General features: G+C 51.6%; 1 protein-coding gene across 4 annotated transcripts in view; it reads left to right on the top strand.

The window, feature by feature from the left end:
• Positions 1–27635, top strand: part of cnksr2a (connector enhancer of kinase suppressor of Ras 2a) — an 842905-nt gene that overhangs the window by 516148 nt on the left and 299122 nt on the right. For 2 of the 4 annotated variants that reach the window (XM_072514073.1, XM_072514070.1), the window contains exons 10-11: positions 12322–12455; positions 14940–14975. In XM_072514073.1, coding sequence (XP_072370174.1) covers positions 12322–12455; positions 14940–14975 — 170 coding nt within the window. The remainder of the gene's footprint in view (positions 1–12321; positions 12456–14939; positions 14976–27635) is intronic. The other 2 variants (XM_072514072.1, XM_072514071.1) reach the window with 1 other exon arrangement.

Raw genomic sequence — 27635 nt, 5'->3', positions numbered from 1 at the left:
CATCAGCCAGTGACTGTGCCATCTCCCTCTGGAACTGGGCAACCTCCCTCTACGTCTCCGCCATGTCAGCCAGCGCCTGGGCAATGCCGTCAACATTCTCAGCCATGACTGGGCCGCGCTCAGGAGTGCCGCTGCAATGTCCAAGTGTCTACGGCACATGGCTGCCTGTGAGAGGTCAGCCCTGTCATGGGCTTTGGCCACCATCTGCACAGATGCCCCAGGTCTTGGACATGCTGATCCATAGCCAAAACTCTCGCCCCCAATGCCTTCACCGCGGACCCCTGGGTGGCAGGCATGGACGGCATCACCACCTGCTCCTGCACGGGGTTGGACTTCTCCAGCTGCACCTGCAGATACTGGATGACCGTCGACAACCCCTCATGTCGTCTCTGGTTCAGAATCTGCATCTCCACAATCGATGGGACTATCCGTTCCAGAAGCCAAAAACGGTCTGGACAGCAGCTAGTCCCTGGAGTCGGCCCCCTCAGTAGTTCCTACCTCCACCTGCTGTACCAGGTCAACAGTGTGGTGTGCACCAGAGGGTGCCCCAGGGGCCTCTTCACTAAAGTGCCTGTGGTGATATACATCACTGTAAATACACAAGGGGTTAATGTAAATACACTAAGACTAAGTAAACACTAGAAGGAGCACCAGAGACATCATGACATGCAGACATACAGCTAATGAATACATCGAATAGGACACGACCAATGGGCAGTCAAGACACCCAGAGGTGGCACTACCACAAGGGGCCAACCCATAGAAAAGGACAGGGCACACATCTCTTTCTCTTTCCACAAGCGACACTCAGAGAGAAGAACAGGGGCAGATCAGAAGCAACACACCCACCGCATGGCTTAGAGCAGACTGGTTAGTTAGACTGAGTTACTATAGCAAGATTAGCAGGAGAGTCGAACTCAAGTAGGAGAATTGTTAACTGTTCAATAAATGTGTTAAACCTATCTCCAAGTCTGAACCTTCCTTTGTCAGAGCATACATCAAAGAAGCAGCTTATGCTACATGAAGAAGCATAACAAAACAGTGCCCAACCAAGGTTAGTGTCTCTGGGATGGTGGAGGGTGTTGGAGACAGGTGTGATGAGAAATCAGTGTCATCCCGTACCAGCCTCCCCGAACAGGCGCCGGAATGTGGCGACTAGGGACTTTTCACAGTAACTTAATTTGAAGCCTACTTGTGACAATAAGCGATTTTCATTTTCATTTCATTTAATTTTCATTTAATTTCATCCTCTGACTTGGGCTTTGGGGTGTCCGAGGTCTCAGTCGAGGGATCCCGTCCACGCTGCTGTCTTTGTCGCTGGTCGGCACATGGTGGGTGTGGTGTTGGGTGCTCTGATGCACAGATGAACCAACACAGTTGTATTTGGTACAACTCTATTTTATTTCAACTGCTATATACAATTTGGTCTGGATACTCTGCACGTGGTGTCTCCCTGAGTGTGTAGTGTAACAGATCCTGTCCTTGTCCTGGTCTCCAGCTCTACTGGCCACCAGGTGTCGTGTTTGTCCTTTTATACTGCCCCTGTCCTTGCCTGTGATTGGTTGTGGTGTTGTGTGTTCAGATTTGTCTGTTGGTATGTCTATCATGATGTGTGTGTTTGAATATCATAACATCCCCCCTTTTTACAAAGATGTGTGCCTACTTGGTTATAAGTATAATCGTGTCGTGTGTGCATCTAAGAGTGTGTGTGTGTTATTTACAGCATGTGCATACGACGTAACTATATACATGGGGCGATGTCGGGTGCGTCATGCTAACGAGGTTGTACCATAACAAAACATGAATGCAAAAAAACTTTGAATAGTGGTCCGGTCAAACGATATCTGGAACGATAAAACAACAACAGGTTATAATACAGTGGTGTTTAACGTTTAAATGTATGAACAGTGTTATAAGTCCAGTCTAATAGGTGTGCGACGAATTCGGGTTGACCGCCTCAAGGGTGGGTCAAGAAGCACCGGCTGATGTGCAAGCCTGGCCACGGGTGGCGATGGAAGGGGCATGATCCGTGGCAGCTCCACGAAGTCATCCTTGGGAACCAGTGGAGGATCCGGCATGTGTGTACGGTTCAGTTGCGAGCGTGGAAGGCGGCGCAAGACTCGCCGATTGCGCCTACGCACCAATCCATCCGTCATGCATACCAGGAATGAGGTGGAGTCCTTTTTCTTTTTATGTTTGTGGTGGTGCTGTTGGATGGCATCTTGTAGCTGATGGGTCGTCGACATTGAAGAGGTACCATCACTAATATCATGCAAGGCGATGAATGTGCCAGATGTTGAAGTCGGCTGAGACTGTGCATGCTGGTTCTGGCCACATGCTGTGCTGAAAGGGTGATTCTGCTGAGAAGCATCGAAGCATGTCGCCTTGGAGAGAGAATTGCTGCTTCCATCAATGTCTGGTGATGGTGGAAACTAGAGCCTTGCATCAGATAGGAAAACGCTATGTGGCTAGGCTGTGGTGCAGCAAATCCTGGGCAGTAACTAAGGCATCCAGTCTGTAGTGCAGATTGCGCTGGCGGTAGTCCTCCTTCAGTCTTGATTCCATTAGTGGGCAATGCGCAGTGTTGGCCTGTTTGAGAATATGCTGCATAGACTGCCGGCTGCTACAGGCTTGAATACTGGGTCTGTCCATCCTGAGCTGTCATTGGCCACACTGTCGGTGTGGACCAAATGTGTGGACATAGCTGTGGTGTAAATTGGTGTATCCGTCTTGGACTGACGGTGCTGGCTGTTATTGCTGACCCAGTGTGATTGTCACGTGATCCATTCCCTGTCGCTGTGGCATCCGCTGTCACCCTGAGCGTGCCACCACCGAGGCTGCGACACTGCCCGTCTGGAGCAAGGTCTGGCGTACGTGAATCAGAGTCGGCGCCTGGCCGCTCCCCATCTGGAGTCCGGTCCATCTTCCGTCGATGCTCCCCGTCTGGAGTCCCAGCAGGCTCACTGGAGGCAGCTGAGATTTTGTGAAGCTGCACTTGTGGAGTCGGGACATGCAGGAGTGCATTGATTAGTGGAGAGGTTCGAGCCATTGAGGGTGGAAGTGGTGCGGTGTCACCGCAGTTGTCAGTGGTCCCACCGTGATCGTCGAGTGCCTCCGTACGCACTAGGCGAGGTCCGTCACTTTGCACCCCCTGCATGGGAAGTGGGACACCGCCGTCACTCGTCTCACACCCCGTGGATGGATCCTCACTGGCAGCTTGCTGTTCACTAGGGCTGGGTAAATTGTCAGAGTTTTCATCTGGTGGTGCAAACCATGGCGGTGGACTGTCATTATCTTGCCGTTGTCCTTCATTTGGGCTTTTCTTCTTTGGAATTTTAAATCTTCCCCCAGACATTGCAGAACCTTGTTCATTTCCCTCAATTTCTCCCATATGTATGGCCTCGAATGTTGGATCTAATGTTTCTTTCGACATTGTACTATGTTCCAAAGAACATTCCGTTTCAGTTTTCTTTTCAATGACTTCGTATGTATCTTTGTTTAATGTACATGCCTTCATAGTCTCTGCGTCTGATTTTGCTGGGACTGGCATAGTCACAGTCTCTCTTTTAGTGTTCTCAATTGCCCACATTATACTCCCCAGACATAACTGCTTAATCTCTGGGGTTAGTGTGGTGCAATGGATAGACGGGTCGACCTTATCTGCATCTTCACCATCAGTGGAAAGCACAATTGGTTCACTTGAAACTGCTGTGGGTTTTAAGTTCTTTATCTGGCTGCTCGATGTCGGTGTCCTCAGGATTCTTGCTCCAATGTTCTGCTCATTTATCAGTGGAGTGTGTATAGGTTCAATGCAATTAATGTTCCCCTCAAGGTTTGAAGAGTCATTACTGACTAACTGCTGGTCTCCGAAGTTGGGACTTTGCGGTGTTGTGTTGAAGCGAGACATTTGTCCCTGCTGTAGATATGATTCAGGTAGTGTTATTTCCATTACCTGAGGATCAATGTCTTGTCCATTTTTTCGATCCGTACTAAAACACTGGCAATTCTCAGTCTGCTCCTTGCAAGTTAAACATACAAGTAATTTCTTTAGCAAATCCTCAGCATCCTTCTGTGACCGTGCAGCATTTTAATCTCTGTTTGGCTATAATGATCCTGAAGGTCAGCGCATAAACCTTTTTCCTTCGGGCTTGGAAGAGGCGATTCCTTTGGCTTGTCTTCAGTTGGGCTTGAACAGTCATCAGCACTGTGCCCTTCATTGTAGCATGAGAGACCGTCATGCTGCTGTGCAGTGAAGCATGGTAGGCTGTTATAGCCTTCTTGCTGTTCACGTGAGCATGGCAGACTTGCATCGTCTGCCGCTGGTTGGTCAGGAGAGGTTGCTAGACCCTCATGGTCTTGTTCCTGCAAGGACTGCGCATCGGAGTCAAGCGTTTCTTCTATCGTGGAGGCTGTCCACGAGCTCTCTGTGGAGGCTTGTGACACTGGAGTCACTTCTTGTTCGTGCAAGGACTGCACTCTGGAGTCTTGCGTTCCTTCTATCGTGGAGTCTGTCCACGAGCTCGCTGTGGAGGCTTGTGACACTGGAGTCACTTCTTGTTCATGCAAGGACTGCGCTCTGGAGTCTTGCATGTCTTCTTTCATAGAGTCGGGAACGCTGAGCGGGACGTGGACCATGCTCTGTGTGGCAGCAGGCCGCTCTCTGTGGGCTTGCACCGCTCCCTGTCTCCTAATTTCAGGCTGCAGCATCATCCTGCACTGATGAGTTGGGACGTCATATCTGCTGGGTTGAAGATCTTCAAATCCGAAAAATGAATCCGCATCTGCGTCGGATTCAATGTGAGGGTCGCCAATGTGCAACACGAAAGGTTTGTCCGAGTCATAGTCGTATAGGACCACGGAGTTGTAATTGGGCTCGCGAGGTCCAGAAAAAATGTAAAGATCGGTATCGAAGTATTCGAGGTCGGAATCATCGGCTTGTGCGTAGGTAACTGCTTGTTGCAGGTTCTTCAGAGGTCAAATTCATCTCCTGGGTCAATTTGCGGCACTGTGCTGTCATTCCAGGTGAGGGAAGGTTGTTTTACAGCTTTAACAGATTTTTGTTTTTTTGATTTGGGACGTTTCCCCTTTAAATTGGTGCGGTCTGGGGCCTCTGACATCCTGACGCTCGGTATATAGCACATAGGAAGCGACTGCGCATGCGCAGATCGCTGTTCCTTCACAGATGGCCATCTTCTTGACTGCGCATGCGCAAACGAAACTTCCGGTTCTGCGCACTGCTCGCGCAACTGTGCTAGCGTGATACCTTTAGCAAGATGGCCGCCGACCTCGACCCAAATCTCTCTCAGGCCCGGGATTTCGGCCTCTGGGAATTCGGCCTCCGGGATCCTTGCCACGAGGTGAGTACTGCCGCTTTTCTTACCTTTACTTGCCGATTGGAGTGCGTTTTCCTCACAGTATTTGGCGAATTTCTCCAGGACTGCCTGGTAATCGTACCTTTGTTGCCTCCTGAAGAACTTGAATTTTGTGAAGATTTCTTTTGCCCTTGCACCGGCGATGGTGAGGAGAAATTAAATTTTTTCATCTTCAGCCAGGTCTTTGAGTTCAGCTGCCACCAGGAGTAATTCAAACGCTTGCATGAATCGCCGCCAGTTTTCGCGGAGATCGCCGTGGCACTGGAACGGCTGCAGAACCAGGAGCCAATACATCTTGCCTGGGTACTGCTGGTTGTCTCTGTACACTGAGGTATGCCGGCAGGTATCGATCCACTCCTGTACCATGTGGTGTTGGGTGCTCTGATGCACAGATGAACCAACACAGTTGTATTTGGTACAACTCTATTTTATTTCAACTGCTATATACAATTTGGTCTGGATACTCTGCACATGGTGTCTCCCTGAGTGTGTAGTGTAACAGATCCTGTCCTTGTCCTGGTCTCCAGCTCTACTGGCCACCAGGTGTCGTGTTTGTCCTTTTATACTGTCCCTGTCCTTGTCTGTGATTGGTTGTGGTGTTGTGTGTTCTGATTTGTCTGTTGGTGTGTCTATCATGATGTGTGTGTTTGAATATCATGACAGTGGGGTCTCAGGCTGTGGCTCTGGCTGGGGGTGGGAGACACCAGATGGACCCGCCCCATCACCAGCAGTTCCTGTAAGACACAAGACAAGGAGCATAATCAGACTGCAGGCTGGGGTGGAGGAGTGAGGATGGTGTGGAGGTGAGGGTGGGGGTGGGGTGCAAATGAGGATGGTGTGGGAATGATGGTGAGGGTGGTGTGGGGTTGAGGATAATAATCTTTATTAGTGTCATAAGTAGGCTCACATTAATACTGCAATAAAGGTACTGTGAAAATCCCCTAGACGCCTGTTCAGCTAGTGTGTGGGTGATGGGTGGGGGTGGGACGGTGGCGTGGGGGGTTGACACACACAGAATGGGGAATCGCAACTCAACGGGGTCTCACTTCCTTGCCCGACCTCCATTCCCGCGACTTCCCTTTCCTCTGGGCTGCCAACCACATCCAGGGCCCTCTGTTCAGCCATGGTGAGGGGCCGCAGGTCCGGCGGTCCCCCTCCAGTTTTCTCCCACTCCTAGCGGTTATGGGCGGCCTTCTCCTGGGGGTGGAGGGGGAGCAACAGAAAACGGCAGTGTTAGACAGTCCAACGCATGCAGCCGAGGGGATGGGAAGCTGGTGGCCTCAGTGGCCAGGACACCCGGCCATGGCGGTTGGTGTTGGTGCTGGCATGTGGTGCAGGGTGCGGGTTTGGTCATCCTCCGGGCTTGATGGGGGGGAGCAGTTACGGGTGTGTGGAACGGGGTTTGGTGCCAGGGGCACAGAGCTGCCTACTCACCTTGGCTGCCCCGAGAAGGTTGTGCAGTTTCTTCCTGCACTGCAGGCCGGTCCGGACGGTATTGCTGGTGGCACTGAATGCCTCTGCCACCTGCGCCCAGGCATGGTAAACGGCGGCGGCTGGCAGCCTCCTTCCCAGACCAGGATACAGGGTGGCCTGCCTCTCTTCTACCGCATCCAGGAGGGTCTTTAGCTTGTCTTCTATGAACCTTGTCGCCGTGCGTCTTGCTGCTATCTTGTTGGCTGGGATGGTTTGTGTGGAGAGTGAAGTGTGTATATGCGGCTGCCGCTTGTCAGCCTCCTGAGTGTCAATCACGAACATGGCGAATCCTGCACCGTTTCTCATTGGAATCGATTGTGTTCCTCGTGGCGCCGGTGCTAGCCCCTCAATAGTTGCTGAATTGGCCCAGGTGCGGTGCCAGTTCTGCTGTCGTGGAAGTCCACGAATCCTGCGCCGACATCAACATTTAGTCTCAGGAACGGAGAATCCAGCCAGGTACCTTTGAGTCCTGCTAAATAATCCATTTGTGTCGATAGTCACATCAGGTTTAGTGGTTTATTTTATTTCCCTTCTTCTCCTCGCCTTGACCACTTGGGAAGATCTTCCCACAGTGTGCAAGCTCCTGGACGTCTGCCAATATTACTCATTAGTGTGTTCAGTAATGTCAAGTTTTTGGTCCTTTTGTTATTTGATCTTTCCCTACAGGGAGGTTTTTCCCTTTGCTTCTGAACCAAGCTGCATTACAGATTGTTAATAAAGTGTGAGGAATTGTGAATATAAATTCCCATCCTACCTCCTATATATTGCCAGAGATCAAAGAGCAATTTTAAAGCAATATAGTTGGGAGATATCTGCTGTCCTGAACACCAGTATATGTTCATATTCTCAATTGATTCAAAAAGAGTAGAGGTATCATGAATCCTCCAAATCAGAGTTGATTTATTTTCAACTTTATGTTGTTATTAGTATGGCCTTTGCATTGGATAGCACGGAGCTTTAAACTTCCAGGACCGAAGTTCAAATCCAGTCCCAAATTAAATCATAATAAAAGTCCTTTTTCTATCAGCTCCATTTAACATAGTGTAACGAGATTGGGCAGTACTCCACTCATTTTCTATTCTAATAGACATGGGTCATTGCACATAAATTGTTCCATATTGAATATACAATGGCACTAAATTAGTAATCAGAGCCCCATAGGGATGGTTATTGTGGAAAATTGAAAGATAAATCAAATATGGGTCATGGAGTGGAAATCATGTTGCTATACTATAAAATTAATTTCTCAAGTCTTGGAAAACCTGTTCTCTCCCCATAGTCTTCATTTTCTTGAATAATTTGCTAGTTCCTTTCCCCTGACAAGGATTCCTGATCAAATTGACTTAAGAAATTAGTAGGAAAAAAAACTTTTGATGGATCTTTCGACATCTAGACAACGATTCTAGAGCAATGATTAAAACTGCTCTGATAGTTCAGATTTTGTATAAAGTGATCTCTTCATCAAAATATAATGTGTTGGATCATCTGTCTCCTCTAGTTTCCCAAGATAAATCACCTGGGTGGCTGAGTGAATTATTGGGAAAATTATAAGTGAAAAAACCCATGTCTTTCATTAGCTTATAATTAAATGAAAACGTTTTGAAATTGTGCTGTGTTCTGATTCCTATCATATAATAAATCAGCATCTTAATAATTTTCCCTACCACTGTACTTGCTTAAAACCTGTTAAGCCCATACCATTTTCCCTTTCTGATGGACGGCCTGAAACATTGCGTGGAAATTTCCCATATTTTTTCAGTGTCCAATGTTTAGTCCCGATTTTGATCCACTCTTGAAAAAAAAACTCAGAGGGCATAGTTTGCACTGTCACTGTGGTGGCCAGGGCCTGGCAGAGCCAGCACTGCCAGCTCCAAAGAAATTAAACACACTCCGATTAGCACGGGAAATATACCCTGCCCCCCACTCTCTTTCTCTCCACAAGGATCATGTGGTGGGATGTGTCAGTAATGATATTAAAATGTAAGTAAATCTATTAAAACAAGGTTCTCGCCCTTTGTGAACGTCGTTATGTCACCGGCAAGGGGTGGGAAAAATCAGGAAATGAGATCTCGCTGGCAAGAATCTCGATTCCCGATTCTCGTGAGATTTTGCGCCCGCGGAGCCGTTCTCACTGACGCGGGTGCAAAATCTTCCCCATTAACTCTTTTCTCTCCCCACCTGCTGAATGTTTCCAACATTTTCTGTTTTATATTTAAATTTCCGCCATGTTTTATCTTTGTGTAACGAGCTTGTGACTCTCACTTGTTATTATAGGGTGACCTCTTTTAGTATAATTAAAACTATGTATTTGGAAGAAAGAAAAAAAATCTTGCATTTATATAGCACCTTTCACAAATACAGGATGTTGAACAGAGCTTTGTGCAGCATTGTTGCAATATTTACACAGAATAACACAGCCTTTGTGTAATGTGAGATCCCTTTCTGAAATTACAAGATGTAAGCCTTGCACCCTCGTTTCCTTATTAGTAGGGATCATTTTTACGATGAGGAAACATGTTTGAACTTAACCTTAGGAGCAGTTAGCACATCAACATTTGACATTGTTCAGTTGGGCAACATTATTCATCCTCTTTGTCACAGAATATTCAGGTGCACAATGATGCAATGGGAAAACAATGGCAATGACACTGTAGCAGAGGCCCAGGCTGATGATCTGGGGACACGGGTTCAAATCCTACCATGGGAGCTGGTGGAATTTAAATGCAGTTAATAAATCTGGAATATAAACCTAGTCTCAGTAAAGGTGCCCATGGCAACTACCATTGATTCTCATGAAGCCCCATCTGGTCCACTAATGTATTTTGGGGAATGAAATCTGCCATCCTTACATCGCCTGGTCGATATGTGACTCCAGACCCACAGCAATGTGGTTGACCCATAATCATCCTCTGCAATCTCCAGTAAACCCCTCAGTTCAGGGGCCATTAGGTATGGGCAAAATATACTGGCCTTGACAGCGATGCCCACATCCCATGAAATAATTAATTAAGAAGTAACCTCAAGCTCCAGAGAGAATAACCCAATTGGTCGGATCCCTGAAAAATGAGTGCTCAGAATTTTTATATAGTCGGATTATAATTTGACAAATTGATAATGTCCCAATGGGAAGCAGTCCATGTTCAAATGCTGCCAGACCTGGACAATATCCTGGTTAGGGCTGAAAAGTGGCAAGTAACATTCACGCCACACAGGTAAGACCATCTCCTGCAAGAGGTAATCTAGCCATCACCCCATGACATTCAGTGGCATTACCATTATCAATTCCCCCTCTATCAACATTCTAGGGGTTACCACTGACTAGAAACTGAACTGGACTAGCCACATAAATGCTATAGGTAAAAGAGCAGGTCAGAGGCAAGCATTCCTGTGGCAAGCAACTCACCACCTGACTCCCCGAAGCTTGTCCACCATCTACAAGGCATAAATCAGGAGTGTGATGGAATACTCTCCACTTGCCTGGATAAGTGCAACTCCAACAACACTCAAGGAGGTTGACACCATCCAGGGCAAAGCAGCCCTCATTATTGGCACCCCATCTGCAAGCATTCACTCCCTCCACCACCGATGCAGAATAGCAGCAATGTGTACCATCTATAAGATGCACTGCCGGAACTCACTAAGGCTCTTGAAACAGCACCTTCCAAACCTACGTGCGCTACCTAGAATGACAAGGGCAGCAGACATATGGGATCGCTAATACCTGGAAGTTACCCTCCAATTCACTCACCTGGCTTGGAAATGTATCACCGCTCCTTCACTGTCGCTGGGTCAAAATCCTGGAATTCCTTCCCTATCGGCACTGTGGGTCAACCTACAATGGACTGCAGTGGTTCAACAAAGTAGCAGGGTAGTTGGGGATGGGCAATAAATGGTGGTCTAGCCAGCAATACCCACAGCCTATGAATGAATAAAGTTTTTGAAAAGTATTTTGAATTATTTAAATTTAAAAGTAACATCTGGAAGTGTTAAAAATGGCTGACCTCGGGTTATTTTGTAATGAAAGCTTATTATAATAATTAGTGTGTGCCTGTAAACAGATTAGCTGATGTTCCGACAACAGTATAGGATAACCAGCTCCTAAAAGGGCTCATACTTGTAATTAAATTGAAGATGAGTTTGCCATTTTTCTGTTTGTACTCGAGTATGGCAACTGTGCAGGAAAAGAACATGCCTACTTCTTTCACAGATGCTAATCAAGGGGTCCTACTGCAAGAAATGCTGCAAAAGAAGATTGCCTTCTTAGGAGCTGATATGTACCCTCCAATCACGAGCCTCATTCAAAATGCCTGGGTGGGGCTGATGGAGTAGGTCTACAGTCTCTCACATTCTTGAACCATGGGAGAAAATGCTTGTGAGATGTTCCTGACATCATGAGGACATGATGATGACTAATAACAACAGTTACATAGAACATTCAGTGCAGAAGGAGGCCATTCGGCCCATCGAGTCTGCACCGACCCACTTAAGCCCTCACTTCCACCCTATCCCCATAACCCAATAACCCCTCCTAACCTTTGTTTTGGTCACTAAGGGCAATTTATCATGGCCAATCCACCTAACCTGCACGTCTTTGGACTGTGAGAGGAAACCGGAGCACCCGGAGGAAACCCACGCAGACACAGGGAGAACGTGCAGACTCCGCACAGACCGTGACCCAGCAGGGAATCGAACCTGGGACCCTGGTGCTGTGAAGCCACAGTGCAATCCACTTGTGCTACCGTGCTGCCCGAAGTTGACTTTCTCTTTCGTGTTTCTTTTATAAACAGTCTCTCAGCTGTTTGATGCAGAGCTGTCCATGTTCTGTGTTCCTGTTACAGAAATGGGCTTCAAATGTCAAACACAAATCTTGCAAATTAGGAGCACCAAACACACTCAACTTGTTTTGTTGAATATTTAAGGACTTGCACAAGGGTGGCAGCTTGTCTGGGAACTTAGCTGACAGAAATCTCTGCTTGTCCTGCGTATGCTTTGTACCTGCTCATGGAAATTAGTGATAATTAATGGGTGATATCGAATGCAGACTGGAAGGGATGATCAGCCTTTGATAAGCTCTCAAGAGAAAGTTCAACAAACTCTGAAAGCACAGGCCTTTCAGTCAGTGAGGGAAGGATGGAAGTTGGGACTCATAGAAAACAACATCTGCCCTAACTGACATGGACATCTAGTGAATAGCAATAATTGCAGCATGGTAGATCATTTATTTTGTCATATTGATATACTGTTAGAAAAGCGACGACCTGTCCATCTTAAATCTGAATTTCTGGCAATCTTTGTGTCTCCTGATCATATAGCAGACTTTGTAAGTTACCACTTCTGTAATTGTATCTGTTTTTTGCTATTTTTTGTTTCTATTTTTATTGTGAACTAATTTTGTCTTTGCATTTTGACATATTTTCTTAAAATAAGGCATTTGTTTTCCCGGTTAATAATTAATTTTTATTTTATTTTTGAAAAGCCAATTATCCCAAAAAGTCCAACTGGTAGTGTTGCCACGCCAACCGGTACTCTTTGTACACCTACAAAGCGAGACAGTTCTGCACTTCAGGATCTCTTCATCCCTCCTCCTCCATCAGAACCATACACTCCCAGGTAACCATTTGCTCTCATTACTTTGTTCTATTTTACACATAGAAATAAATCTTTCAATAAATGTTCCTGTGTGTCACTTTTGATGAAATGCCTGATTTGATGCATCAATGATTCATCTGATGCAGTTCAATTTTATTTGTAGCTAATAACTTGACACAGTGTACTATAGTGTACCGATTTTCTATAGTTTTTGCATGTGTCTTTGAAATCAAAATGTTGCACAATATGCTGCAGTACAAAGTCATTTATTGAGCAGATCTGTACTTAAAGTATATGACTCTTTCGGAAGATCCAATGAATTAAAACGTAACCAACGGACTGAAAACTAATCAATATATGAAAGCAATGTGCAGAATAGCCTTCTGTATTTGTAAAGGTTGGAGTGTAAAATATATTTTCCTTACTGCCCATGAAAATAATCTTGACCTGACTGAAAACTTTCTAAATTCTGACGGCTAATGACTTCTCGTTAAAATCTATTTGTGCTTAATGTGGTAAACATTGCATTGTTCCTATTTCATTTGCTTATTTCCAACATATAATATGAAAGCTAAGGTTTAAATGAGGATACCACAAGCGGGTCAGTGCACGGATAGAAGCCGGAATAACAAACAAAGCTGGTGTCAAAGCTGAAAGTTTGCTTTCAGCGTTTCACCGTTGTGACGTTTTGTGAACGCATTCAACACTGCCAGGTCTAGTCTCGCACAACTCATTTCTCAAGAAAGCTCCATCTACTCTGGTGTTTGGATGTCATGTCAGCCATGAAGTGGCCTCCTTGCAGTGGGTTGGTCAATTCATTGCAGTGCTAAAGGACTATTTTGTGCAGTGGATATGCATCCACTCAGAACTGGGTTGAGATTTCCCAGGGTTATTGCACATACAATTAACAGGCAGAAGTAACTTCCATCCTAGCAGTTTGAGATGGATTTTAATCCATGTCCCAAACGTGAAAAGTCAGCTTTCAATCCATCGCACCACGCTCTTCCCAGTATTCAGCATTCTGCATTTTTTAATGTCACAATGTTTGTTTAATAAAAAATCATTACTTGTGCAAATCTTCAAATGTTCATCAAAAACAGAAAATGCTGGAAGTTCTCATCAGATCTGGCAGCATCTCTTTCCAATCCAGCATCTTCTGTTTTCATTTCAGATTGCCAGCATCTGCAGTACGTGCATTTGCTTCAATTGTACATCTTGAATTGGCGATGCACAATAATAGAATAGATCACCATATAAACAAAGGAGTTTGGAACCATTTTGAAGCTTTAACCAAAAATAAATGCATTTAACAGAAGCTCACACTTGAGTGTTGGGAATTAAGTGTAATAATTATGCATGATTTTAGAGAAAAAAATAATTCTCCTTCCATATACAGTGGTACCAGAAAAAAAGGTTGAGAATTTTCACTGAGGTTATATATTACCAAATGTACTTTAACAAGCTACTGCTAAAAATATAAGTATGACAAAAAGTACAAAATTATCAGAAGATTGCCTTTAACTGGAATATAGTTAGATACATATTTTTTCTTTAAAGATCCACACAACTACAATTCTGGACACATATTGACCTTAAAATCAACTCTTGATGATGTAACATTTGTTTTGAGGAGCCTCTACAGCCATTTCATCATAGAACTGCTCATCTTTGTTATGTCAAACGTGTACCAGTGTACCTTTTATAGTCTGTCGCACTTTACTTTTGAAAACATTGGTTGAAATTTACAGACGGGATTGACCATTCTTGGCAGTGTGATTCTTAAAAGGTACATTGCTTTGGATGCATATCTTGTTGCAGAAGGAATTTTGAATACTTAAGATGCAAGTATGTTGATCTTGTATTTCTCAACTGTGCTGTCCAACTTTGGAGCTGCCTCCACCATATCTCAAAGAAGACATCCAACTTTGATCATACATAGCTATTATTTCTTCCATCTGTCTGTAAAGTTCCTAACAAATGAATTCAGGCTTCCCAGTGTGATTTGGTAAATGCTAACTCTAATTCAATATTACGTTTCCTTTGTGTCGACCTGTGCCCCAATGCTTTGTTGTAGTGCCAAACACCCTTGTTTCGTACTGTGCGAACATTGTTCAGGTGAATCCTTGGAGGTTTGGTTGTTTTGTTGCTTTTCGTGATTTCTCTTAGCTGTTTGCACAGTTTTTCTGCCTGTTTGAGAGGAAACGCATGATGAAACTCCATCACTGGGTAACTCCTGGTGTAAGGTGGAAGTAAGCAGAAACATGAATTACAGAGCTGAATTTTAGAGTGCGACAACAAGTGGAAATGATACCATTGAGTATCCAAATTGAACTAAAGCCCCAACACAGCTAACAAATGGTGAAGGCCTTGAATTTGTACAGAGTGCAGTTGTTATTTAATTTCACAAAAATAACTCGCATAGTGTGGGTATTTTTTTATTTACATGTTCCAGATGTTACGTGAGTAATATTTGTGGGTGCTTTATATGTATGACTTTTTTTGCAGAAGGCTGGGAACTTCCAGTATCTCTAGAATTAACAGGTAAGTCCCTGTGAGATGTGTCTGTGAAATAGTTGTGAACAATTGCATTACCTAACCTTAGAACAGAAAGATATCGGGCTGGATTCTCCATCGGCGTGATCCTCCGTTTCACCGGCAGCGCACTCATGCCCGCAGATTTCCCCACACCGTTGAGGTGCCCACAATGGGAAACTCCATTGGCTGGCTTCTGGGACGGAGAATACCGCCCATGATGTTTGCAAGCAAATCTGTTTCAGTAAAAATTCACCCAATGAAGCATAGACTCATGTTTCATTGTTGTGCATTCAAAGATACGTGTTTAAGCTTGATTAGGTTGAAGGATATGTTTATGCATGGAGATGGCCTGGATTTTATTGTTACAAAATGAGTAAAAAATGGAAGTTAACATAAATTGCAATGGCAAAGATGTCACCTTTGCTTTATTCAATATGGAGACCCTGAATGTTTCAATAATATTTAGATGTCCAATATTTTGTGAAGAGACTGCAAGGACGTTTGGATATGCCGGGTTTCATTGAAAAACTTGGAGTCTTTATAGCAAGATGGCAATCTTGATTCTAGGCAAATTCTAGTGAAAACATAAGACAAATTTTAACGTCAAACATAGTTACTTTCCACCCTCGATGCTGCTGATTTCATTTTTTGAATTTTTGAAAACCTGAAACATTGCACAGCTGTAATTCAACAGGTCAATGGCCATGAAATGTGTGAACATTTTCTCTTCTCTGTGTAGGTCTCTTCCACATGTCATGAGATCTATTCTGTGTTGGCACTCCACAAACAGGGGAAACCATGCTTCTGTCCTGCAAAGAATTTGTTTGGATTAATCCTCTCTTATTTTTATGAAACCAGCTCTGACATTCCATGTTCTGTCCGTAAACCTGTTTCAATAACACATCGACCCAATCTTGTTTATTTCACTGCAGCAACTCATACAGCCACAACTCATTAGATCCCATTTGGTAGTTATCACCTTGCAGCTTAAAACGGCCTTTTTCAAAGAAAAATTTACCTCAGTGTCAGCTCAGCTCAGATGATCGTACTTTGACCTCAATCAGGAGGTTATAAGTTAAATTTCTTTTTTTTGCCTTTGAGCAAAAGAGTACATTGAATTCTTTGTTCAGCTGTAAGTTTAAAGAATTCTCCTTTAGCCAATAACAGCAAAATAAAACTGCTCAATTGTCCTTTCATCTCATTTGCTGTTCTGATGAAGGATGGTAATAAGGATAGTTACAACTCATTACAAATACCCCATGTAACATCAAGATAGCTTTGTTATCAGGGCTATAGCAATGTCAGAAATGGTAAACAACAGGTTATCATTGAAGCATACAACTACTACAGTGAGATTAACAAAACTGGGTAGATTTGGCAACAGAATAGGGTAATGTATAGTGCATAGAATATTATGCCTGATATCATGAAAAATATATTAGAATAGTCCAAATATACAATTTGTTTGCTTGTAGATTCAATTTACTGAGGAAAATTCAGAGTTTCTTCTGGTCACACCAGAGGTAGTCAAGTAAAGCCTTTTCTAATCTATCCAACCTTGGAGCCTGTGTTATTCAGTGATGTCCTGTTATTTTCCAAAGACGGCATTGCTATAGTCCCATAATATTCCATAGAGTATTTGACCATCTCATTCTGTAACTTTAGCAGGATTTTCCAGCCTTTCCCACTGGCAGGATCTGCCAGTCCTGCTGAAATCGACCCACTGTGGCGGGTTCCCCAGCGGCATGGTGGACAGGCCATGCAAAGTCCCTAAACGTTGGTGGGTCTGTAAGATCCCGCCAGTGACCAATGACTCGCCGCATCCATCGCAGGGAAATCCCGTTATACTAGAATATTCCTGGAATGAAGGGATTTACTGGTGCGGCCAGAAAATCCTGGCTTATTATTGGGCAGGCATTTATGAAGGGGAAATTAGGCTTGACAAATCTGTTGGAGTTACAAATAACTGAGTAGATGAGGGGGATTCAGAGGATATGCTGTATTTGGATTTTCAAGAAGCAGTCAATAAGAGGTCATATTGTGACATAAAATAAGAGCTCATGAGAGTGGGGAAAATATATTAGCATGGTTTAAGGATTGGTCAACAACACAAAAAGAGAGAGTAGGAGGAAAAACGGGTAATTTTTGGGCTGGCAGGCTGTAACTAGTGGGGTACCACAAGGATCCCAGCTATTTGTAATCTCTATGGATGACTTAGATGAGGGGCTTGAGTATCCAAATTTGCAGACATTACAAAATTCGGAGAGACTGAGGAAGCTAGTAATCAGCTACAAAGTGTTATATTCAGTTCAGTAAGTGGGAAAAAATATTGCAGAGGAATCACAACGTGGTGGTGTGTGAGTGTATCCACTTTGGTAGAGAAACGGAATATTTAATAAATGGTGAACACTGGGAAATGTTGGTATTCAGAGGGGCTTGGAAATTCTAGTATACATGTCACAAAGTTAACGTGCAGGGCAATTGGTAAAGCAAATGGTATTTATACCAAGGGATCAGAAAAGAAGAGTAAGGAAGTGTAACTGAAATTGTATAGGGTATTTGTGTGGCCACATCTGGAGTACTGTTTATAGTTCTGGGGCTGGATTCTCCAATTCTGGGGCTATGTCCCCACGCCGGCGTGGGAACGATAACATTTTACGGCAGAAATAATGGGGCAAAACAGCCACTGATTCTCCGTTTTGCTAGGGGCTAGCAGGACGGCAGCATAGAGCAGCCGGCTCTAGCTGCCGATACGCCCCCGAGAATTGCCGGGTCCGTGGCCACGCATGCGCATGCGGGGGCCGCTTCATGGCGGCAGCTGCTCCGGCCCCCTTCGACTGGCTCGCGTGCCTCGGACCCCCCCACAATGCCCCCAGACCTGAATAATGTTCCCCCCCTGCCTGCGGACCGGCCCTCCCCTGACTGTGGCAGCGTTGGACTGAATCAGCAGCCGCCATGCCGTGTTCCCGACGGGTGAGACCACACATGTCCCATGTCGTCGGGAACTCGGCCGGTCGGGGGCGGAACATCGGGGGTCGGGCCTCAGGCAAAGTCCTGAGACCGTCGATACGTGGTGCGGCATACTCTCCGAGTATGCTGCTTTGGAGGGGGCGGAGCATCGCAATTGTGGCGCCTCCCCCGATTTGGTCAGGAACTCAGATTCTCTGGCCTGATCTTCTTACCAAAGGAAAAGTATGCTTGCCCTCGTGGGAGTGCTGATTCCTTCAATCAAGGAATTGTCTGTGTGGAGAAGCAGAGCAAACTAGACCAATATTCCATACAAATGAGAGTGAGAAATAATCTGATTCAATGCAGAATATTCTTAGAGGGCTGGACAGGGTGATGCTGAGAGGTTAGTACTACTGGCTGGCGCGTCTAGAAGAAGGGATCAAAGTTTTGGAATAAAGGGGCGATCATTTAGTATTGAGAACAGAAGACATTTCATCACTCAAAAGGTTGTGGATTTTTGGAATTCTCTACCCCGCTGAGCTGTTATGTTCAATCACTGAGTTTATTCATGAAGGAGATCAGTAGATTTTTGGATACTTAGGAATTTAATAGATAGGGAGATAGTGCAATAAGGTGGAGTTGAAATAAACGATCAGCCATGATCTTATCGAACAGCACACCAGACCTGGAAGCCCATTCCAGCCTCTATTCCTTATGTTCTATTCTTTTAGCGTTCTGTACTGTTTGTGACCAAACTTTTAGCCAGTTCTTTCTTAAGTTAGCCCACCATTACATGCTTTTTCTGGATGGTTATTGTGTATATCCACTACTCTGATGTAGGTGAAAATTTTCCAACCTCTACCTTCCTTACGTGGTGGTTCTGCTTTGACATTATGAGCTCAAGACCAAGGTTGTCAAATCGCTTGCTTAACATATTATAAGATTATGATGATCAACTAGATTTCCGACTCATATTATCACTTCAACATTTTACAGAAGTAAATGACACACCTGTCAGTCTTTTCCTCTACTGAAAGCAAAGCTGGGTGACAATTAATGCATGAATGACGCATTGGGCCTTCACCTTTGGCATTTGGGTCCCAATCAGCCTTCTTTGTCTATTGGTTGTGAAAGAGAAGGTTTTGTTTCAGGTGAGTGGGCAAGATCTCATGGTGATGAAGGCGTAGACTGAATCTCTTTCCAATTCAGGAGTTGGACTTCAAATTGGAATCTCGCTAAGATCAGAAACATTATGTTGCAGAAGAATAGTAGGCACTACCTTTCTGAAGATGAGCTAGTTAGCGGATTGCAACTTTTTGTGTGTATTATGAATGCATGATGCTGATAGTGGATGACAAAAGCAAAAATCTGTTCGAATCCCTGACCCCAACTTTACTTTATTGAAAACAACACCATGGGCAGCACGGTGGCACAGTAGTTAGCACTGCTGCCTCACAACTCCAGTGTCCCAGGTTCAATTTTGGCCTCTGGTGATGGTGTGGAGTTGCACTTTCTCCCCGTGTCTGTGTGGGTTTCCTCCAGTTGCTCCGGTGTCCTCCCACAGTCCAAAGATGTGCAGGTTAGGTGGATTGGCCATGCCAAATTGCCCCTTAGTATCCAAAAGGTTAGGTGAGGTTACTGGGTTACGGGGATAGGGTTGAGATGTGGGCTTAAGTAGGGTGCTCTTTTCAAGGGCCGGTGCAGACTTGATGGGCTGAATGGCCTCCTTCTGCACTGTAAATTCTATGATTCTATAACACTTCAATAAGTTAAAGGTAGAAATAAGACGCTTGAATATTGCCGATTAAGAGTATGGTGAGGTTTCATATCATATTCATCAGGGCCAACACAGGAATGCCAAATTTCAAACGTCACAATAACTTATACTACAGAGAACTACAGACTCCCCAAACTCCCTGGACATTCAAAGAAGACGCGAGTCCGGAATGTAATCCTACACAACATTGCACCCCACTACACCACATCACACTGTCCCCACACTGCACCACACCATAACTCACTGCACCACACTACTCTGCGTGGGTTTCCTCCAGGTGCTCCGGTTTCCTCCCACAGTCCAAAGATGTGCAAGTTAGGTGGATTGGCCATGCTAAATTGCCCTTAGTATTCAAAAAAGGTTAGGTGGGGTTACTAGGTTAGGGTGGAAGTGTGGGCTTAAATGGGGTGCTCTTTCCAAGGGCAGGTGCAGGCTAGATGGGACGAATGGCCTCCTTCTGTACTGTAAATTCTATGATTCTATGATACCCCACACTGCACCACACTGCATCATACCACTCCACACTATGCCACACTACTCAACACTGCACCACACAATTCCGCAATACTCCACACTGCGCCACACTGCTCCACACTGCTCCACACTGCGCCACTCTACGCCACAATGCTCCACACAATTCCGCAATACTCCACACTGCGCCACACTGCGCCATACTACTCTACACTGCTCCACACTGCACCACACAATTCTGCAATACTCCACACTGCGCCATACTACTCTACACTGCTCCACACTGCGCCACACTGCGCCACTCTACGCCACACTGCTCCACACAATTCCGCAATACTCCACACTGCGCCACACTGCGCCACTCTACGCCACACTGCTCCACACAATTCCGCAATACTCCACACTGCGCCACGCTGCTCCACACAATTCCACAATACTCCACACTGCACCACACTGCACCACACTGCTCCACACTGCGTCACACTGCGCCACTCTACGCCACACTGCTCCACACAATTCCACAATACTCCACACTGCTCCACATTGCGCCACTCTACGCCACACTGCGCCACACTGCACCACACAATTCCGCAATACTCCACACTGCGCCACTCTACGCCACACTGCTCCACACTGCATCACACAATTCCGCAATACTCCACACTGCACCACACTGCGCCACTCTACCCCACACTGCTCCACACAATTCCGCATTACTCCACACTGTGCCACACTGCGCCACACTGCACCACACAATTCCGCAATACTCCACACTGCACCACACTGCGCCACACTGCTCCACACAATTCCGCAATACTCCACACTGCACCACACTGCGCCACACTGCTCCACACAATTCCGCAATACTCCACACTGCGCCATACTACTCTACACTGCTCCACACTGCTCCACACTGCGCCACACTGCACCACACAATTCCGCAATACTCCACAATGCGCCATGCTACTCTACACTGCTCCACACTGCACCACACTGCACCACACTGCACCACACAATTCCGCAATACACCACACTGCGCCACACTACTCTACACTGCTCCACACTGCACCACACTGCACCACACTGCACCACACTGCACCACACTGCACCACACTGCACCACACAATTCCGCAATACACCACACTGCGCCACACTGCGCCACTCTACCCCACACTGCTCCACACAATTCCGCATTACTCCACACTGCGCCACATTGCACCACACTGCACCACACAATTCCGCAATACTCCACACTGCGCCATGCTGCACCACACTGCGCTACACTACGCCACACTGCGCCACACTACTCCACTCTTCTCCACACTACTCCACTCTTCTCCACACTACTCCACCACACCACAGCACACTGCCCCGCACCGCCCTGCACCACCCCGCCCCGCACTGCCCCACACCGCTCCCCACTACCCCGCGATACCCCGCGCTATCCCGCACTGCTCAGCACTGCCCCGCACTGCCCTGCACTGCGCCGCACTGCCCTGCACTGACCCGCACTGACCCACACGGCTCCCCACTGCCCCGCACTGCACTGCCCCGCACTGCCCTGCACTGCCCGCGGCACCCCGCACAGCCCCACACCGCTCCCCACTACCCTGCGCTACCCCGCACTGCCCCGCGCTGCCCCGTGCTGGCCCGCTCCGCCCCGCGCTGCTCCGCTCCGCCCCGCGCTGCTCCGCTCCGCCCCGCTCTGCCCTGCGCTGCCCCGCACCGCCCCGCTCCGCCCCGCGCTGCTCCGCTCCGCCCCGCGCTGCTCCGCTCCGCCCCGCGCGGCTCCGCTCCGCCCCGCTCCGCCCCGTGCTGCCCCGCTCTGCCCTGCGCTGCCCCGCACCGCCCCGCTCCGCCTCGCACTGCCCCGCACTTCCCCGCACCGCCCCGCACTGCCCCGCACTTCCCCGCACCGCCCCGCACTGCCCCGCACTTCCCCGCACCGCCCCGCACCGCCCCGCACCGCCCCGCACTGCCCCGCACCGCCCCGCACCGCCCCGCACTGACCCGCACTGCCCCGCACCGCCCCGCACTGACCTGCACTGTCCCGCACTGCCCCGCACTGACCCGCATTGACCCGCACTGCCCCGCACCGCCCCGCACTGCCCCGCATTGCCCCGCACTTCCCCGCACCGCCCCGCACTGCCCCGCACGGCCCCGCGCTGCTCCGCTCCGCCCCGCGCTGCTCCGCTCCGCCCCGCGCTGCTCCGCTCCGCCCCGCTCCGCCCCGTGCTGCCCTGCGCTGCCCCGCACCGCCCCGCTCCGCCCCGCGCTGCTCCGCTCCGCCCCGCGCTGCTCCGCTCCGCCCCGCGCTGCTCCGCTCCGCCCCGCTCCGCCCCGCTCCGCCCCGTGCTGCCCCGCTCTGCCCTGCGCTGCCCCGCACCGCCCCGCTCCGCCTCGCACTGCCCCGCACTTCCCCGCACCGCCCCGCACTGCCCCGCACTTCCCCGCACCGCCCCGCACTGCCCCGCACTTCCCCGCACCGCCCCGCACCGCCCCGCACCGCCCCGCACCGCCCCGCACCGCCCCGCACTGACCCGCACTGACCCGCACTGCCCCGCACCGCCCCGCACTGCCCCGCACTGACCCGCACTGCCCCGCACCGCCCCGCACCGCCCCGCACTGCCCCGCATTGCCCCGCACTTCCCCGCACCGCCCCGCACTGCCCCGCACTGCCCCGCACGGCCCCGCACTGCCCCGCACCGCCCCGCACTGCTCCGCACCGCCCCGCACTGCCCCGCACCGCCCCGCACTGCCCCGCACTTCCCTGCACCGCCCCGCACTGCCCCGCACTGCCCCGCACTGCCCCGCACCGCCCCGCACTGACCCACATTGACCCGCACTGCCCCGCACCGCCCAGCATTGACCCGCACTGCCCCGCACCGCCCCGCACTGCTCCGCACCGCCCCGCATTGCCCCGCACCGCCCCGCACTGCCCCGCATTGACCCGCATTGACCCGCACTGCCCCGCACCGCCCCGCACCGCCCCGCATTGACCCGCATTGACCCGCACTGCTCCGCACCGCCCCGCATTGAACCGCTCTGCCCCGCACTGCCCCGCACCGCCCCGCATTGACCCGCACTGACCCGCACTGCCCCGCACTGCCCTGCATTGACCCGCATTGACCCGCATTGCCCCGCATTGCCCCGCACTGACCCGCACTGCCCCGCACTGCCCCGCATTGTCCCGCATTGCCCCGCATTGACCCGCATTGCCCCGCATTGACCCGCATTGACCCGCATTGCCCCGCATTGACCCGCATTGACCCGCATTGCCCCGCACTGCCCCGCATTGACCCGCACTGACCCGCACTGCCCCGCATTGACCCGCACCGCCCCGCACCGCCCCGCATTGACCCGCACCGCCCCGCATTGACCCGCATTGACCCGCACTGCTCCGCATTGACCCACACCGCCCCGTATTGACCCGCACTGCCCCGCACCGCCCCGCACCGTCCCGCCCCGCACTGCCCCGCACTGCCCCGCACCGCCCCGCACCGTCCCGCCCCGCACCGTCCCGCCCCGCACCGCCCCGCTCCGCCCCGCCCCGCACCGCCCCGCACCGCCCCGCACCGCCCCGCACCGCCCCGCACCGCCCCGCACCGCTCCGCACCGCTCCGCACTGACCCTCACTGACCCGCACTGACCCGCACCGCCCCGCACCGCTCCGCACTGACCCTCACTGACCCGCACTGACCCGCACCGCCCCGCACCGCCCCGCACTGCCCCGCACTGCCCCGCACCGCTCCGCACTGACCCTCACTGATCCGCACTGACCCGCACCACCCCGCACCGCCCCTCACCGCTCCGCACTGACCCTCACTGACCCTCACTGACCCGCACTGACCCGCACCGCCCCGCACCGCTCCGCACTGACCCTCACTGACCCGCACTGACCCGCACCGCCCCGCACCGCCCCGCACTGCTCCGCCCTGCACCGCCCCGCACTGCCCCGCACTGCTCCGACCCGCACTGCCCCGCACCGCCCCGCACCGCTCCGCACTGACCCTCACTGACCCGCACTGACCCGCACCGCCCCGCACCGCCCCGCACTGCTCCGCACTGACCCTCACTGACCCGCACTGACCCGCACCGCCCCGCACCGCCCCGCACTGACCCTCACTGACCCGCACCGCCCCGCACCGCTCCGCACTGACCCTCACTGACCCTCACTGACCCGCACCGCCCCGCACCGCCCTGCACCGCTCCGCACTGACCCTCACTGACCCGCACTGACCCGCACCGCCCCGCACCGCCCCGCACTGCCCCGCACCGCTCCGCACTGACCCTCACTGACCCGCACTGACCCGAACCGCCCCGCACCGCCCCGCACTGACCCTCACTGACCCGCACTGACCCGCACCGCCCCGCACCGCCCCTCACCGCTCCGCACTGACCCTCACTGACCCGCACTGACCCGCACCGCCCCGCACCGCCCCGCACCGCTCCGCACTGACCCTCACTGACCCGCACTGACCCGCACCGCCCCGCACCGCCCCGCACTGCTCCGCCCTGCACCGCCCCGCACTGCCCCGCACTGCTGCGCCCCGCACTGCCCCGCACCGCCCCGCACTGCCCCGCACTGCTCCGCCCCGCACCGCCCTGCACCGCCCTGCACTGCCCCCGCTGCCCCGCACCGCCCCGCCCCGCCCCGCCCCGCGCTGCCCCGCGCTGCCCCGCTCTGCCCCGTGCTGGCCCGCTCTGCCCCGTGCTGGCCCGCTCTGCCCCGCGCTGCCCCGCACTACACCGCACTGCACAGTACTGCCCCGCACTGCTCCGCACTGCTCCGCACCGCCCCACACTGCCCCGCACCGCTCTGCACCGCCCTGCACCGCCCTGCACTGCCCCCGCTGCCCCGCACCGCCCCGCCCCGCTCTGCCTCGCACTGCCCTGCGCTGCCCCGCACCGCCCCGCCCCGCACTGCCCTGCACCGCCTCGCACTGCCCCGCACCGCTCTGCACCGCTCCGCACTGCCCCGCACTGCTCCACAATGCTCCGCACCGCCCCGCACTGCCCCGCACCGCTCTGCACTGCCCCGCACTGCTCTGCACCGCTCCGCACTGCCCCGCACTGCTCCACAATGCTCCGCACCGCCCCGCACTGCCCCGCACAGCCCCGCACCGCCTCGCACAGCCCTGCACCGCCCCGCCCTGCACTGCTCCGCCCTGCACCGCCCCGCACTGCCCCGCACTGCTCCGCCCCGCACTGCTCCGCCCTGCACTGCTCCGCCCTGCACCGCCCCGCACTGCCCCGCACTGCCCCGCACCGCCCCGCCCCGCACTGCTCCGCCCTGCACCGCCCCGCACTGCCCCGCACTGCTCCGCCCCGCACTGCCCCGCACCGCACCGCCCCGCACTGCCCCGCACTGCTCCGCCCCGCACCGCCCTGCACTGCCCCCGCTGCCCCGCACCGCCCCGCCCCGCGCTGCCCCGTGCTGGCCCGCTCTGCCCTGTGCTGGCCCGCTCTGCCCCGCGCTGCCCCGCACTGCACTATACTGCCCCGCACTGCACTGTACTGCCCCGCACTGCCCCGCACTGCTCTGCACCGCCCGGCACTGCCCCCGCTGCCCCGCACCGCCCCGCCCCGCGCTGGCCCACTCTGCCCGCACTGTCCCGCACTGCCCCGCACTGCCCTGCACTTCGCCGCACTGACGCGCACCGCCCCGCCCCGCGCTGGCCCACTCTGCCCGCACTGTCCCGCACTGCCCCGCACTTCGCCGCGCTGACTCGCACCGCCCCGCCCCGCGCTGCCCCGCGCTGGCCCACACTGCATCATACCACTCCACACTATGCCACACTACTCGACACTGCACCACACAATTCCGCAATACTCCACACTGCGCTACACTGCTCCACACTGCTCCACACTGCGCCACTCTACGCCACAATGCTCCACACAATTCCGCAATACTCCACACTGCGCCACACTGCGCCATACTACTCTACACTGCTCCACACTGCACCACACAATTCTGCAATACTCCACACTGCGCCATACTACTCTACACTGCTCCACACTGCGCCACACTGCGCCACTCTACGCCACACTGCTCCACACAATTCCGCAATACTCCACACTGCGCCACTCTACGCCACACTGCTCCACACAATTCCGCAATACTCCACACTGCGCCACACTGCGCCACTCTACGCCACACTGCTCCACACAATTCCGCAATACTCCACACTGCGCCACACTGCTCCACACAATTCCACAATACTCCACACTGCACCACACTGCACCACACTGCTCCACACTGCGTCACACTGCGCCACTCTACGCCACACTGCTCCACACAATTCCGCAATACTCCACACTGCGCCACACTGCGTCACACTGCTCCACACAATTCCACAATACTCCACACTGCTCCACATTGCGCCACTCTACGCCACACTGCGCCACACTGCACCACACAATTCCGCAATACTCCACACTGCGCCACTCTACGCCACACTGCTCCACACTGCATCACACAATTCCGCAATACTCCATACTGCACCACACTGCGCCACTCTACCCCACACTGCTCCACACAATTCCGCATTACTCCACACTGTGCCACACTGCGCCACACTGCACCACACAATTCCGCAATACTCCACACTGCGCCACACTGCTCCACACAATTCCGCAATACTCCACACTGCGCCATACTACTCTACACTGCTCCACACTGCTCCACACTGCGCCACACTGCACCACACAATTCCGCAATACTCCACAATGCGCCATACTAATCTACACTGCTCCACACTGCACCACACTGCACCACACAATTCCGCAATACACCACACTGCGCCACACTGCTCTACACTGCTCCACACTGCACCACACTGCACCACACTGCACCACACTGCACCACACTGCACCACACAATTCCGCAATACACCACACTGCGCCACACTGCACCACACTGCACCACACTGCGCCACACAATTCCGCAATACTCCACACTGCGCCACACTGCGCCACTCTACCCCACACTGCTCCACACAATTCCGCATTACTCCACACTGCGCCACATTGCACCACACTGCACCACACAATTCCGCAATACTCCACACTGCGCCATGCTGCACCACACTGCGCTACACTACGCCACACTGCGCCACACTACTCCACACTTCTCCACACTACTCCACTGCACTCCACCACACCACAGCACACTGCCCCGCACCGCCCTGCACCACCCCGCCCCGCACTGCCCCACACCGCTCCCCACTACCCCGCGATACCCCGCGCTATCCCGCACTGCTCAGCACTGCCCCGCACTGCCCTGCACTGCGCCGCACTGCCCTGCACTGACCCGCACTGACCCACACGGCTCCCCACTGCCCCGCACTGCACTGCCCCGCACTGCCCCGCACTGACCCGCATTGACCCGCACTGCCCCGCACCGCCCCGCACTGCCCCGCATTGCCCCGCACTTCCCCGCACCGCCCCGCACTGCCCCGCACGGCCCC

Source organism: Scyliorhinus torazame, chromosome 8 (genome assembly GCF_047496885.1).
Source record: "Scyliorhinus torazame isolate Kashiwa2021f chromosome 8, sScyTor2.1, whole genome shotgun sequence".
Taxonomy (NCBI): Eukaryota; Metazoa; Chordata; class Chondrichthyes; order Carcharhiniformes; family Scyliorhinidae; genus Scyliorhinus; species Scyliorhinus torazame.
This window is presented reverse-complemented; position numbering and strand designations above follow the sequence as displayed.